General features: G+C 40.9%; 1 protein-coding gene and 1 non-coding gene across 4 annotated transcripts in view; one reads left to right on the top strand and one right to left on the bottom strand.

Annotated features, from left to right (window-relative positions):
- LOC126213133 (sorting nexin-13-like) overlaps positions 1-9,934 on the bottom strand; it is a 399,760-nt gene extending 389,826 nt beyond the window's left edge. For all 3 annotated transcript variants that reach the window (XM_049940749.1, XM_049940751.1, XM_049940750.1), the window contains exons 1-2: positions 9,711-9,934; positions 974-1,086 (exon numbers count right to left, since the gene is read on the bottom strand). In XM_049940749.1, coding sequence (XP_049796706.1) covers positions 974-1,086; positions 9,711-9,713 — 116 coding nt within the window. In that variant the 5' untranslated portion in view covers positions 9,714-9,934. The remainder of the gene's footprint in view (positions 1-973; positions 1,087-9,710) is intronic.
- A 942-nt stretch (positions 9,935-10,876) lies between these two features.
- Trnal-uag (transfer RNA leucine (anticodon UAG)) lies at positions 10,877-10,956 on the top strand. The gene has a single exon. It is a non-coding gene; the product is annotated as a tRNA-Leu (tRNA).
- Positions 10,957-17,368: the final 6,412 nt, after the last annotated feature.

Here is a 17,368-nt window from a genome sequence, read left to right as displayed (position 1 = left end):
GAAGTGTGTGTATTGGGTTTTAAATAATCAATGTTTGTGGCATCCTTGCTGGCTGGCATGGAGGAGGTCATTTTGTTTGAGATATTTCATTATGTCTGAGCTCAAAATATGTTCTAAGAGTCTACAAGAAACCGATGTCAAGGACATGCCACCTTTCTTGTAAATGGATATGATACAATAAACTGATGTCAAGGATACTGGACAGTAGTTTTGTAGATCACTTCTGCTGTGCCGCTTGTGTACTGGGTGCGCATTTTGGGTGTTCGAGGGATCTACAACAGATTATAGTTGAAGAAGGGGCAAACAGCCGCAAATTCAGTGTACGATCTGAGAGGGATACCATCGGGACCTGGAGCTTTGTTCCAATTTTAACAATTTCAGCTGTTTCTGAACACCACTGACACTAACATGTATTTTACTAACCTTTTCAGTCCATACAACCAGAAGACCATTAGCCAAAATGGCTTCACGCATCGGTCTCACGATAGCCAAACGTGTTCATTTGGCATCTCTCTAACTGTAGCCCAATGCTTTGTTTTACACCTATTATGCAGCTGTGTCTCCTTCTTTAGAAGTTGTTTAATTTAGAAAATTAATTACTAGTTGAGCCTCTGAAGATGTATCCACCATTAGGACCAAAACGTCAAGCACAGAAATACGTCTTAAAGCAGGGCCGGTTCATCGGTCTGCCCCGTGCAAGCCGGCTCACGCTCATACCTCTGCATAAAAGTGACATCCAATCACCTGAAGTCCGCGAGTTCCGCGGAGCACCTCATTTTGCTCTCTCACGATGTCTAATGACTACGGAGGTTGCCGATACGGAGTACCTGGCAATAGGTGGCAGCACAATGCGCCTGATACGAAAAACATACGTTTTTGTGGGTGTCCGGATACTTTTGATCACACAGTGTAGATGTAGATGCAGATGTGCAAGTGATCTGCTCAGTGGGGAGCGCAGGCTCACCGCACTCACCCGACAATGAAGACGGCGAGGCAGACGGCGAGTGTGGCGCACCACCACACGCCGAACGTCGTCAGGCACAGCGCCAGCACCAGCCCGCCCCAGCCCAGGACCGCTGCTGAAACCTGTGACACAAAAACAGACCGGTAACGGGCGATACAGCGCCATGACAGATGCCACTGCCGCACATTTCAAAAAATGTTTGTGCGCCCAATCTCACTTCCATATATACACTGATGAGCCAAAACACGATGACCACCTGCTGAATAGCTAGTCTGCGTGCCTGCCTGTCTGTCTGTCTCTATAACTAAATACGTTACTGAGTGTGCTTATCAGAGATCCGATAGTTTGTCAGTAGGTTTGTTGCAGTACGTCTGTGTACAGGTTACGTAATTCAAGTAAATAATGGGCCGACGATTTGCATACGCAGTGATGGTGCATGATAGTGACACAGTCGGGTTCCACGGGATTTATATCGGGCAAATTTGGCCGCCGAGACACGAATTTGTGTCCCTCCTCAAACCACTGTAGTAGAGTTCCGGCTCCAAGACACGGGCAATTATACTGAAAGATGACAATGCCGTTCGGGAATGCACTGAGGACGAAGGGATGCAGGTCATTCGGAGCTGTCAGCTGGTCTTCGGTTGCTACCGCAGGTCCTATACAACAGTAGGAGAACGTCTCCCATAGCATAATACTGTTCGAACTAGCTCGTGTCTGTGGTGCGCTGCAAGTTTCAAGCCACTGCTCATCTCAATGACAGCGTCTTTGGAGGCAGTCGTTGACTTACAGTAGTAAAAATGCGATTCACGTGACGAGCCGACACATTTCCTTTGGTCAACGGTCGAACTCCGACACTCCCGTGACGACTCCAACCTTAGCCGACGGTGTCTTTGGGTTGACATGTGAACACGTACGGTCGGTCTGCTGTGGAGCTCCGTGTTCAACAATGTACGATGAACGGTGTGCTCCAAAACACTTGCGCATCCGCCAGGACTGGGCTCTTTTGGCAGAGATGCCACAGATCACCATCCGTCCTACTTTACAGAGCAGACAAGCATCTGAACCCCACGTTCTCTGAAGAGTCGAGGATGTCCAGCCATTTAGTGCCTAATGGCAGTTTCATTGCTCTTCTACCTCTTTCTGTGGATGCTCATGACAGTAGCATGTGAACATTTGACCAGCTTTGCTGTTTTTGAGATACTTGTTCACTAACTCTGCATAATAATAATAATAATAATCTGCCCTTGTTCAGTAGAAGAGATGTGTTTCACAGTATCAAATATGAACAAGTGCTCCTAGCTCTTGAGGCATGCATTTTAGAGCTCATATCTACTAGCCTTTTCCCCCCGTTTTGAAGTAAGGAAAGTGCCCACCCAGTTTATACAACTTATAGTGGTCTGTGTGGAGTTACATAACTTCTCTATTCGAAGTATTAGACAACAACAGAAGCTGAGTATTATAGAAGGACCAGTGGCTATTTACAAAGTCGGTGCTTTTCTCCTAACACACAATACACGAAGTAATATGGGAGTAATTAGTGTAGTATCAATTTGAGTAGATTAGCAGTAGTCGTAATTTGTTGTTAGGGGTCAGCAATGGTAGCTTCGCCTGTTAATGTATAACCTGACTCACCCCACATCCCTGACAGGATTTAAAAAATGTGACACGTGCCAGGAATAATGAGCCCACACATGCAGGGCTTTTCATGGGTGGCAGAAGGGAGGCATCTTCATATTTTAAAACTGCTTTTATTCAGTGTTAGGCATCTGGAGTACTTCCCTTAGGTTATAAGGTGTAACACACACACACACACACACACACACACACACACACACACACACACACACACACACACACAGCCGGCCGGGATGGCCGAGCAGTTCTAGGCACTGCAGTCTGGGATCGCGCGACCGCTACGGTCGTAGGTTTGAATCCTGCCTCGGGCATGGATATGTGTGATCTCCTTAGGTTGCTTAGGTTTAAGTAGTTCTAACTTCTAGGGGACTGATGACATCAGAAGTTAAAACCCATAGTGCTCAGAGTCATTTGCACCATTTTGAACACACACACATATTTGTTGATTGGGTTTCACAGCTTTTATAAATTGTGGAAATTAAGCTGTTGTTCAATTTATTTTTTGTTGTGTGACCATTATCCAGCACCTGCTGTATGGATGTTGTTGATATAGGAAAATTTCAGGTGAAATGCACATTGCAAAATTACAGTGACATACAAGCAATACTAGTTTTTTCTTATCAAAGAAATATCAAAAATGTAATATTTATACGTAACGTTTAATCATGCAAATGTAGTTGCATGGAGTTTCAGTTGCAGATTGCAATCAAAATTACATTGGACAAACCAGCAGAAAAATATCCACCAACAAATGACAAAAGCAATCCATCGAAATTTGCTGTACATGTAAAAAATGAAAACATGCAGTAAATAAAACTGGAAGTAGTATTATTTCACACACAGCAGAGACAGGATCCTATCGGGAGAGGGGGAAGAAGGAGTGAGGGGGAGTGAGAACTACGAGGGTCACTCCATAAGAAATGCACACTATTTTTCTTTAAATCCATCTTTTATTCTACATGTCTGAAAGTTTTACAGTGTATAGATACATCCTTTACGAACAATATTTTCATTTCTCCACAGAATTTCCATCCCTCTCAACTGCCTTACGCCATCTTGGAACCAGCGCCTGTATACCCGCATGATAAAATTCTGGACCGACCTGTTGGAGCCACTTTTTGGCAGCGTGCACAAGGGAGTAGTCATCTTCAAACCTTGTTCCACGAAGAGCGTCTTTCAGTTTCCCAAAGAGATGATAGTCACATGGAGCCAGGTCAGGACTGTAAGGCGGGTGTTTCAGTGTTGTGCAGCCGAGTTTTGTGATCGTTTCCGCGGTTTTTTGATTGACATGTGGCCGTGCAGTGTCGTGCAACAGCAAAACACCCTGCTATTACCGATGTGGTCGAACAAGACTCAGTCGAGCTCGAAGTGTCTTCAGTGTCGTCACATATGCATTGGAATTTATGGTGGTTCCACTTGGCATGATGTCCACAAGCAAGATTCCTTTGGAATCGTAAAACACCGTAGCCATAACTTTTCCAGCAGAAGGTGTGGTTTTGAATTTTTTTTTCTTGGGTGAATTTGCATGATGCCACCCCATTGATTGCCTCTTCGTCCCTGGTGAAAAATGATGTAGCCACGTTTCATCACCTGTCACAATTCTTCCAAGAAATTCATCTCCACCATTCTCATACAGTTCCAAAAGTTCGCTGCATACCGTTTTTCTTGTTTCTTTGTGAGCCACTGTCAACATCCTGGTAACCCACCTGGCACAAAGCTTTTTTAACGCGAACGCTTTCAGTACTCTGCAAACGCTTCCTTCCCCTATCCCAACGTAGTGTGACAATTCGTTCACTGTGATGCATCTCTCAGCAGTCACCAATTCGTTAACTCTCTGCACATTGTGTGGAGTGTGTGCAGTACGAGGCCTGCCGCTGCGAGGACAATCCTCAATATTGCCGTGCCCGCTTTCATCGCGTAACCTGCTAGCCCACTGACTTAACTGTACTGCGATTGACAGTAGCAATTCCGTACACCTTTTTCAAGCCCTTGTGGATGTTTCCCACTGTCTCGTTTTCACAGCACAGGAATTCTATGACAGCACGTCGCTTCTGACGAACGTCGAGTGTAGCGGCCATCTTGAAGACATGCTGTGATGGTGCCACTCACAGAAACAGGTTGAACTAAGTTTGAAAACAAGCAGGAAGGATGTATCTACACACTGTAAAACTTTCACACATGCATAATGCAAACTGTATTTTTACAAAAATGTGTGCATTTCTTTTGGAGTGACCCTCGTATTTACATATTATGTTACAGAACCAAATTCCATTTAGAATGAACAACTCACACTGAAAAATCAAAAACACATTGGAAATTTTCACATCTTGTTCCAAGAATATTACTAGTCATGTGGGCCAATTCATTTAAACTAATTCGACAATACTTACAAATTACCATTGTTTTATAATAACAGTTGATTATGATCCTTTCCACTTTCTTTTGGTTATGTATTCCTCTGACTGTTTTCTGTTACTGACGTTCCTCGTATCTGCTTCTGCATGACTAAACTTTATTTATAGATATTTTTTGGTCACCTATTTTATGTATATTCAGGGTGTTTCACAATTCATGTTAAACAATTCCAGAGGTTATAGAGGAGACTTAGTAGATCAGGTTTTACATAGCAAACCATGCCCAGAAACGTCATCCAATGATGCTGCAGAGTGTCACAGTTACAGGTGCTTGTATATGTACATATACGTATATACAGGATGATTCTGTGATGATTTTACAAACTTTCTAGGATAATGGACAAGTATAACTATATCAATTTGGGGTAAGGGTTCCTGCACGGTACTGTTGTTGCTAAGATTCTAGGGTAGGCAACATTCAGAGGTGGTAGCACGGACCAAAACAAGGAAAAAATGTCTATTAAGCATGGGCTCTAAAATGCATATCTGAGGAGCTACAAGCACTTCATTTTCACTACTGTGAAACACATCTTCTCTATTTAAGTAGTACTGATAACTGTTAAGAAATGTATTTTAAAGACCATATTTACAAGACTTTTTTCTTGTACTGGTCCATACTACCACCCCTACAAGTTGCATTCCTAGAAACAACAGCACCAGTACATGTATTCCACTGTCAGAGGTATCAGAATGATTTCTGCTTGTAACTTTCTGCTCATTCATTCCTGAACCAGGTACCCCTACGTCAGATTGAAACATTTATCCATCTTCATCGTGCTTCAAATCATCCTACATATACACACATTTACAGGTGCCAGTACCTATAACTCTGACGTTCTGTAGTGTCAACGGGTGACACGGTCCGGACATGGGTTCCTACATAAAACTTTATTTAAGCCCCCTCTGCAACCTCCCTACATGTGTCACGTGAATTGTGAAACACCCTGTACATAACCCTAACTGTTAACAAAAATCGAAGTATTGCTTGTATTTTTATTACAATTTCCAAACATACTTTACACATGAAATTTTCTTTCATCCACGATGTGTACAATGGTGCTGGATAATGGTCCTTGGAAGAAAACAGTCGCACAATACAGAATAAACTGAACAGCACCTTAAGGTGTCATCTGATTTCATTTCTATTTTTATAGTTCACATGTGTAAAGTATGCACAACAGCTCTTTTGTTAATTTACATTGCACTTCTAGTTATTTATATTGAAAAGTGGATTGCATATGGAGTAAACTTGGATAATGGGCTAAGCTACAGATCAATTTATTAATACAACCTATATTTCATACTTGTCCTTCACTCTGACAAAGCTTTCCATATAATCTACAGTTCAGCTTATGCTACAGATCAGCACATTAATATGACCGAGAGTTCAGGGTCAACTGAACCTACCGATACCAGACACCAGCTTCGTCTCTTAATGTAATGATATGGTGAGCGTCATCATACAAGTGCATCTTTTTCGAATGTAGACTGTGGTGACACACTGTGTATCTGTGGTATATCCCAAGGTCAAGATCGGGTTGCATGGTGACAGTCTGGTTGAGTGTTGACAAAGTGATTATCATACGCTTCAGTTACTCTTATCTTACTGCGGGTATTCTCATACGGATGGCCGATAAAGTTTCAAACACTTGAATAATGTGATAAACAGATGCTAAAAGGTCCCTCTGACTTTTGAAAGTGTTACGAACTCTTGTGACACCTGTTTGTTGAAGACTACTGTGGGGTAATGTAGAACTTTTGTGAAATAAGTTAAGGGATATAGGGTCTCTCCGAAAATCATTTATGCATATTGCACTGGAAGTACATTACCATTCATTTTATCCAAAATGATTAAATCTTTGATAATTAAATAGACACCCTAGCTGCATACAGGCGTTAATGTACTTCATTGGGGACATGTTGAAAATGTGTGCCCCAACTGGGACTGGGACTCGAACCCGGGATCTCCTGCTTACATGGCAGACACTCTATCCATCTGAGCCACCGCGGGCACAGAGGATAGTGCATCTGCAGGGACTTATCCCTTGCACGCTCCCCGTGAGGTCCACATTCCCAACATGTCCACACCACTACATTCGTAGTGCGCCTAATAGATGTTTGCCCATCATACTCATTACTCGTGGCAGATTAATCTACCAAGTCCCGTACGAGTTCGGGCATAGCGTGTGCGTTCGCACAATAAGGTCAATGGCCGGGAAGCCATATTTTAACTATATATGACGGTAGTATCTGTTCCCGAAAGAACAGTTACCGTGGATGACCATGCAGCTTTGCTAGAAATGAAATGATAATTAAATAGACACCCTAGCTGCATACTTGATGTACTTCATTGGGGACATGTTGAAAATGTATGCAGCTAGGGTGTCTATTTAATTATCATTTCATTTCTAGCAAAGCTGCATGGTCATCCACGGTAACTGTTCTTTCGGGAACAGATACTACCGTCATATATAGTTAAAATATGGCTTCCCGGCCATTGACCTCATTGTGCGAACGCACACGCTATGCCCGAACTCGTACGGGACTTGGTAGATTAATCTGCCACGAGTAATGAGTATGATGGGCAAACATCTATTAGGCGCACTACGAATGTAGTGGTGTGGACATGTTGGGAATGTGGACCTCACAGGGAGCGTGCAAGGGATAAGTAACTGCAGGCGCACTATCCTCTGTGCCCGCAGTGGCTCAGATGGATAGAGCGTCTGCCATGTAAGCAGGAGATCCCGGGTTCGAGTCCCAGTTGGGGCACACATTTTCAACATGTCCCCAATGAAGTACATCAACGCCTGTATGCAGCTAGGGTGTCTATTTAATTATCATTTCATTTCTAGCAAAGCTGCATGGTCATCCACGGTAACTGTTCTTTCGGGAACAGATACTACTGTCATATATGATTAAATCTTTGTTGCAGGCATAGCTTGTACAAGATGAAAAAAAAAGTTTTTTTACATTGTCATCAAGTCTGAACGATAATCACAGTTTACTAGTGTAACCAAACCCCATCAATCACTCCATAAAATCACATATTACACTATTAGAAGGATAAATGAAAATATTCAAACTGACTAGCTTTTTTTTTTTTAGTTCCATGTGTGAAATATCAATATAGTGAATCCACTTTAGTTCAGCATCTACAAGCATCACAGTGTGTGAGGTTTTCTGATTCACTGCTCATTTTTTTAATATTTGGAGGGTCTAAACCACTATTCCACCAAAATAGGGCATTACTCAATGTGTCTAAGTCGAACGAGTCATCAAAAACCCATCGTTGCAACATCGTCATGCTTGGGTGGACAGGTAAGTTGCAACTGTCTGCTTTCCACAAACTAAACAAATGGAGCAGTTGGCAGTATCTGCTTAGCTAGATCTACCTTGTAGCAAAACAATGTCTTGCTACAAGGAATAAACTATTAATCATATTTTATACAAGTACTGGCACAAACACTGAACGTTCAAAAAGTTGCATGGGATCCAGCTGACGAATTTCACAACAAAGGCATAGAGGTTAACTTCGTTATTAAGTAAGTTGTAGCGTCAAACATCCAGCCAGATAACACAAAGTGTGACAAAGTTCTCTCAGCAGTGAAGATGTGCACTAGTCACAAAAATATTAACAATGAAAAACGTTTTCGACTGTTACAAGATCCATGCAACTGCGAAAATGCTGATGACAGTCAGCAGACACTGGAAACATTTTATTTCCACACTCATCTGTGAAATAAAATTACAGATTACATATGAATATAATGTTGTGATGCGTTGCAAACAACAGTAAACAACTTGACTGTAGCTTTCTGAACAGAAGCGATATCAAATATTGTAGCGGACTTTTACTAATACTGAAACGAACTTAGCTGTATATTTACGGCATTAAAGTTAATTTTTGACGAATTTCTACACAACTACCACGTCATCTTAACGACTGTCATGGACGATTGAGTTATACAGTGAAGACAACAACCTGAGGTCTTTTCTATTGTAGTTGCAACTGATGCACTACAAAATAAACTCTGTTAAGAACATCTCTACACACTGGAGTAGCCAGTCTTTTATTTATCGTACCCACTGCAACGTTACCATAAACATATATCTGTATTTAAGTAGTTTTGCGTTATGTACCTATGTGTAGCAAAAGTGGCGCTAGATACGCAATTATTTTAACTAGATCCACACTATCATTCACTCATTTTTACTACTTCTTTTTCGCCCGTTTCTTCAGCGTTGATTCTTAATCGCAAACCTGAAAATTCATGGTGCAAGAAAAACAGTGATGTTCAATCCTATACACTTACTTTATTAATTTTAAGAACAGTGCACAGTACTCAGAAAAAATAAAATGTAATACATTTAAACATAATGCAAATGAACCCATTCATCTGAAACAATGTAGCTCCAGACAGTTATGGGAAAGGATAGAAAAATGCAACATGAAGCGGTAAACGAAGACGCAAATCTCACAATGTGTTATGTGTATTTTTTTCCTTTTGACTGACAGACGACATCGCTCATGAAATAAATATTTAAATTCTACAAGCGTTCGAGTGCATTTAATTAGTGCAAAAGAAAATAAGCACAACCGGCGAGCTTTACCAGGTTATGCGAGTAATACATTAGTTATACAAGCATGCTATCTTATTTATATAATAAGAATCGTACTTGTTTTTTTACAAACTTACCATGTTACTTGGAATGCAGTATTTTACTCGCTGGACAAAAGCTGACCCGAGTCTTTAATCCACATTTCACCCATCTTCCGCAGCGTACTGTCATGTGATGGCGCCATTCTTCTGTTTCAACTCCAGATGCTCAGTTGACCCACATGATGTGAAGTGTAACACAGTTAAACTGGTCCTAATATTTACATATGACGGCCATCCGTTTGACAGCTGATACGCCACTGCATCTCTACGACTAGTTCCGACATTTCAGCGCTAGGTGGCACTGTCAGAGGGAGAGCTGCCGTAACTATGGCAACGGGGAGCACACCTTACATCAGATATTTAAGCCTTAAACCTGCTCGGGATACTCTTTCTAGCTGGGTGCACGAAATGGAATGTGTTTTATTAGACGACAAGTATAATCGAATGCATGGACAGTAAATGTTAGTATGTAAACTGCTAAACTCCCACACCAGTCCGCGTCATCTGCTGCATTAAGGAATTGCGAACAACACACAATCGCAAATGATGTATACTGTCCGAAAACAAGTAAGGCTTATTTTTACAATCGAGATACTCGAAAAACTGCTTATTGTAGTTTCGGTTACAATATCATTCATCGGGCTCGAATGAAACAAGTTTCACACGTTATTCATAAACTCCACAGTCAATTTCAGAGCTGACGATACCGAAACACGTAGCTCTCATTAACGAAATAAATATAATGTAACTACAAAATCTTTTTTGCTTTCTCAATTATGTCACGATTAAACCGACTTGCAAAGGTGCGTGCAGCTCAAATATTTTAGCTGGAAATATCCTGCCACAATGAAAATAAAAATTGGGAACCTGTAGAAATACATCGTAACAATTAGGCCGTCCGAAATAGTTCTGCAGATGCCATTACAACAAAATTAGGCTTCAAAGATTAAAACATTTTTCCAACACTGAGTGTGTAAAATTAACGGAAAATCCACAGATATAAAATGTTGTCCAGATTGCGGTTGCGCAAAGATTATACTTCTTGAGTGTTACACTTACCAGCACTGTCCTTAGGTCCTGCTCGCTAAGTGCAGATAAACGAAAACACAGACGGAAACGTTTCTCGGGTAAAATTATAGTTTATGTGAAGGAACAGTGAGCCCTAAGAATATCACGCTTCAAAATTTAGCATCCTCCGTGAAGGTAGCGTGGCCGAGCGGTCTAAGGCGCTGGTTTTAGGCACCAGTCCGAAAGGGCGTGGGTTCGAATCCCACCGCTGCCAAAAATTTTTAAACAAACGAAAGTTTATTCTGCAATGTACTTACAATATGTACCTCACATTCATCGGACTGTAAACTCGAAAACCGATCTTCTTGTTCTTTTAGGTCTTTCCCATGAATTCTTGTTCTAGAAACCTCAAAAATAAATATATGAATAAAATCATATTCGGAAATATAAGAGAAGTGGTAAAAGTTCAGGTTAGGGAGACAGGGCTTGGTGTAAAGATAGTTTGACCGGGGGCGGAAGGTTGACAGGGTGTATACATAGACGAGGAAAAAAAATTCCCGGATTTTTCCCCGAATTCCCGGTTAAAAATACACTTTCTCCCGGATGAAAATACACATTTTCCGTATTAAGTAACTGTATACTATTGCTCGGAACTGTAAACCTTATCAATCCTCTCAATGGTTGTCAGTTCCGTTTCAGCCGCGCTCGCGAGTGGCCGCTGTTAACTGTTGCGCTGCACTTCAGTGTTTACATCGCTGTACTTGTGCTCCGCCGAGTGCCGTCCGTCAGTTAATCTCCGTGTTCGTTCCTGTTCCTTGTGATCTGATCGCTCTTTCTGGTCTTGCTGGTGCTACTTGGAATTTCGGTTGTTTAACCGAAATTGCTTCGCTGGATTAACCATGGCTACAAACCTCAGGAAGAATACTCTGGCATTTGCTTTTGACAAGGAATCCCGTCCTGTTCAGCCGACATCCTTGGAAATAGATGACTGGATTACACAGGTAATTGGTCTAAATTCTGAAACCGTTCATACCTGGCAACTGGATCAGGAAAAATACTGTGTTTTTGTCAAGTTAATCAGTGCTTCGACTGTTGATAAAGTGTTACGAAAGTGGGGCTATGAAGTAGATTTTGTGCATTGAAATGGTTATAAAAGTAAGGTTTCCATCCATAGAGCGGACGTTCATTACAAAACCGTTCGTGTCTTGAATCTACCTATTTAAATTGAAAATGATAAGATTAAGGAAGCTCTTTCAAACTACGGAGACGTTAAATCAATTGCAAATGAAAGATGGTCGCCTCGCTTTAAACTGCAGTGTTTTAACGGGGTCCGCTGTGTAGAGATGGACGTTAAGACGAATATTCCATCTCACATAACTGTTTGTGGGTATAAGGCACAAATTGTTTATACAGGTCAGGAAGCTACATGTCATATATGTAACGAAACCGGCCACTTCAGGCAGGAATGTCCGCGGCGAACTGTTGTTCTTAAAAGTAATTTGATACAGCGTCAGAAGCTTACCTTAAATGATCTGTTACCAAAGAATAGCCCGGAACAACTGGTTGAGGATGTTAACGCAGCGGGCCAAGCTGATGTCTCCCTTCACGATAACAGTCAATTTCCCTCGTTAACAACAAAAAAAAAAAAAAAAAAAGGTTCAAATGGCTCTGAGCACTATGGGACTTAACATCTGTGGTCATCAGTCCCCTAGAACTTAGAACTGCTTAAACCTAACTAACCTAAGGACAACACACATCCATGCCAAAGGCAGGATTCGAACCTGCGACCGTAGCAGTCGCGCGGTTCCGGACTGAGCGCCTTAACCGCGAGACCACCGCGGCCGGCCGTTAACAACAAAAGGAAACCCTGTTGCCACTACTCGTGAAACTGAAACGCAACCGAAAAAACGACCTCTGGAGATAACTGATAGTTGTTCAGAGGACGAGCTGTCTTGTCCCACTCCCTCACTTCGCAAGCAAAAACAGTGCGATGAGGAGGCACAGGAACCTGAAGGCAAAATGCGAATGGAAACTAATGAACAGAAAGATAATACACATACGGTACCAGAAAATGAAGGGGGTGTAAGCAGCATTAATTTGCAAGAAACATCAGGTGCAGTAGCCGATTGCAAAGATCAGAATCTATCTGTTAATAAACAGATTCAGGGAGAGGTTGCAAAACTGCAGTCTCCACTTGTTTCCCTCGATCAGAAAGTGAGTGAAATTAATAAAGAAAGAGGAAGTGGTGGCCAAACTGAAATTACGGTCAACACCTCAGGGCAGGCGCCGGCAACCGAAATTGCGAAAGCGTCTGCTGCTGCTCCAGATAAGCCGCGAAGTAAAATACCGACACAACCAAATGAGAATGTAGTTCGTAACCAAGGGAAGGGAAAATCCGGTAGGGGCGACCCAAGCCCAAAGAATGTTCAGTCCGAAACGGTCGTACACGAATCACTGGAGGAAAAATCAGAAAGTTTACCAGGAAATCAGACTGCTTGCGTTACAAGAGAAAACATTAGAAGCAGAAAAAAACGGGACAGTAACTAATAAACTGACTGAAGTGTTATTCCATGTTCAGCCTTCCGAGAAAGCTGTTACAGCTTAACTGAACCCTGAACCACATGAAACTATATTAGTTCATCAAAACAACTACATAGTGACAGCACAATGATGCAATCTTATTCTGTCACCACTATAAACATAAATAAAATCACGACCGGTTTGAAATTATTGGCCCTTAAGGAATTTTTGTACGAATTCGCGACTGATATTGCCCTGTTACAAGAAGTTCTAATTTCGGATTTGGTAATTCCCGGTTTTGTCAGTTACATAAATGTGTCTAGCGAAACAAGTGTTGGAACAGCTATTTTGGTGAGGGAAGGGATTGCAGTAAGCGAGGTGGAACGACTGGAATCCGGAAGAGGAATAGGACTAAATATCTATGATGTGACTATCGTCAACTTGTATGCCCCTTCAGGAAGTTCTCATCGAGCTGACAGGGCACGTTTCTTCAAAGATGACCTGATATACTTGTTAAGAAAATCGCCAAGACAGTTATTACTTGGAGGTGATTTTAATTGTGTTTTAAATCGAAAAGATCAGTTACCTAATTTTAATTTCTCAAGTGAACTGAAACAACTAGTTACTGGTTTAGAATTAAAGGATGTATGGGGATATATATATTTCTAAAAATCTTGAAACTTCCGTGACAAAAGTAGAAACCATTCCTACGTACTTTTCAGACCATTCAAGTGTCTTAGCTTGCATAAATCTAACAAGACAGCCGGTTCGCCGATTCAAGAATCAGTGGAATTTGAACACTTCCTTGTTAGTAAATCATGATTTAGAAGATCTGATTAAAGAAACATGGGCAATATGCTTGCGAGCCCGTAGTAGATATGCCACTGCTATTGACTGGTGGGTTAAAATGGCAAAGCCAAAGTTGAGGAAAGTTCTTATTCAATACAGTGCCCAGAGCGCAAGGGAAATGAAATGCACTATAGAGTATTACTATTCCGTTTTGAGAGATCTATATGATCAAGTCTCAGCAGGTTCCTCATTTCGGATAGCAGACATCAAAAAAGTCAAAGCCAAGTTACTTAATATCAAGAGAAGTCAAATGGAAGGGTTGAAAATAAAATCGAAGGCAAATTCGGTGTCAGAAGATGAAACTACTTGCCTATATCATTTAGTGAAGCATACGAAAAACGGGAGAAGGACTTTTATTGATGAAATTCGAACAAAAGCACGGTACGATTCTCAGAACCCAGCAGGATATCACGGACGAGATTTATCGCTATTATTGCGAGCTATATTCTGTACATCAAAGTAGAGATGCTTCCTTGGAAGAATTCCTTGACATCCTAGCCCCACAGCTGACAGATGATGACAACGAAAATTTTCTCGAGGTTGTCACTGAAGAAGACGTGTATGAGACTCTGTGCGCCTCGCCACCAAAAAAATCCCCAGGACCGGATGGTCTGCCAGCAGAGTTTTACATCCGTTGCTGGCCAATAGTAGGTGCAAAAATCACGGACATTGTAAATGAGGTTATTCAGGGGAAAATGATTCCGGCTGAGTTTAAGGAGAGTAAAATTGTTTTGGTGCCAAAAAATAATGGAAACAAAGATTTAAATAATTTTCGTCCAATTTCACTGCTGAATTCTGATTATAAATTAATAGCTAGAATAATAAACAAGAGAATTTCATGCCTTACAGATAAAATTATTAGTCAACATCAGAACTGTGCACAAGGCAGAACCATTTTTCAAAATCTAGCGGAATTCAGGGATATCATTGCAATAACTTCTGTAACAAACATAAAGTGTGCTTTATTGTTTTTAGACTTTTATAAAGCGTTCGATGTAGTAAATCATGAACATCTTCTACAGACATTGAAGAAAATAGGTTTCAACGATAGGGTCATACAGTTGATTAAGAACATAGCAACTGGAATAAATGCTAAAATAGCGGTGAATTGTCAACAATCCAGGCCGATGCAAATACAACGAGGTGTTCCTCAAGGAAGTCCTCTGTCCATGTCGCTCTTCGCCATTTCGCTGGAACCTTTCCTCCGACATGTCCATGCTACATTAAAAGGCTTAACATTATCAGGAAATAAAACAGTTATAAGAGCCTATGCTGACGATATAGGGGTCATTATAAGGAATAATGACGAGGTAACCACGCTAGCAACGGTGACTGATTCGTACTGTAGAGCATCTGGAGCCAATGCAAACGAAAAAAAAAGTAAGATGTTAAATCTCAGAGGTTTTGATAATATCAACGTCGAGTGGGCAAAAATAGTCCGACAACATAAAACACTTGGGATCACCCTGACAGCATGTCCTATGAAAATGACGGCTTTAAATTGGAAAGTTGCAGCAGATAAAGTGCAAGGAGCCATTGTAGAGAATTTAACTCGATATATGAACCAAGTTCAAAGAACACAGTATATCAACTCATGCATCCTTGCTAAGGCTTATTATACTGCCCAGCTGTTTCCAATACCGAGAATGATAGCGAGGAGAATAATGTCCAAAATCACCAACTTTTTGTGGAGAGGTGAAGTGTTCAGAGTACCTGCTAAAGTAGCCACTTTAGATCCTAAAAATGGTGGACTAGGATTAACTGATATAACGGATAAAGCCTCTGCTCTTTTTATCAAAAGGCAAGTTAATTTAATAAGAGACTCGCGAGAAAGCATAACCAGCCAAAAACTTTTCGAGATCATTAAACCTCCAAGCCTGCTTTCCCCCCGATTGACGTGCAGAATATCAACAGTCGCTTACAGCACGTGAGGATTTTCTATGTTGAGTTTAGTTATGTCAGCCGGCCGAAGTGGCCGTGCGGTTAAAGGCGCTGCAGTCTGGAACCGCAAGGCCGCTACGGTCGCAGGTTCGAATCCTGCCTCGGGCATGGATGTTTGTGATGTCCTTAGGTTAGTTAGGTTTAACTAGTTCTAAGTTCTAGGGGACTAATGACCTCAGCAGTTGAGTCCCATAGTGCTCAGAGCCATTTAGTTATGTCAGTGTCGAACTCAGGCAGTCACGACACTTAACATCGAGAGCCATAATGCGGGAACGAAAGAAAAGCGAAGGAAGAAACAAAATAGAACGACAGTTTCCAAACATTGAGTGGACTGAGATTTGGAAAAACATTAGTTCTAATGTGCTCACGTCTAACATAAAAACGGCATGGTCCAAGACAGTTAACAACATAGTTAGCACCAATGAAAGACTGCATGCAATCGGACTCTTGTGAAACAAATTTATGTCAACAATGCCATCTAGTTGACACAGTAATTCACAGATATACTTGCAGTGGTCACATGAATAGTTGGAAGTGGGTCCGAGAGCAAATAGCTCTGATTACAAGAACATCCCCTGAGTATATATCGCTGTCATTGATACACAGGACTGACGCACGCTATTTCCCAGAAGCAAAAAATAACGCAGTGCACTGGTTCCTGCATCATAGAGTTCAAGGTACACATGCTGTGTGAGTTTCACAAAATTAGAAGATATTCGAATCACAAGAAAAAGTTCGGTAATATGTTAAAAATTGTATTTGAAAGAATAGGCATTGGTTAAGATAAAAAAGAAGACTGTGTTGACAGTGATGTATTGTAGTTACCTTAAGGATACTATTTAAGATTTTACAGTATATTAATGATGTGTACTTTTTCTACTTCAGAGAGTAGTTTTTGCAACGTATAAGCTAATGTACAGAACTTATGTGACATTGAGATTGTGTGTCGAAATAGTGTCAAAACACAAAACATTAAAGGTGCATTATTGGCTTATACTAGAAATTTGGAAATAGACAGTTTTTATAGAAATTTCCTTATCGATTGTTTAAAACCATAAGATTCTATCTGATAAATGTAATATTCAATGGCTGACACATTGCCCTGTTCATTTTTGCACTGTGATGTGTAAGTCAGTTTCTCAGTGAAAGACTGATTATAGATCTGATATAGTGAAAGACTGATTATATAGATCTGATCACTTCAGATTCAATTAATGTCCAGAAAGTGTAGTTGGAAGGCTAGTCAAATTTATTATATATCTCCTTTCCGCCTTTCTCAAGTATTTCAGAAATTGTCTAATATGATTATTAAATTGTTTTAATTAAAATTATCCCATCAACTTGCTGATATCCATAATAAAGAAATTATGCTTCTG

This window comes from Schistocerca nitens, chromosome 11, assembly GCF_023898315.1.
Source record: "Schistocerca nitens isolate TAMUIC-IGC-003100 chromosome 11, iqSchNite1.1, whole genome shotgun sequence".
NCBI classification, from domain to species: domain Eukaryota; kingdom Metazoa; phylum Arthropoda; class Insecta; order Orthoptera; family Acrididae; genus Schistocerca; species Schistocerca nitens.
The sequence above is the reverse complement of the archived record's forward strand: the minus strand, read 5'-3'. Positions and strand labels throughout refer to the sequence as shown.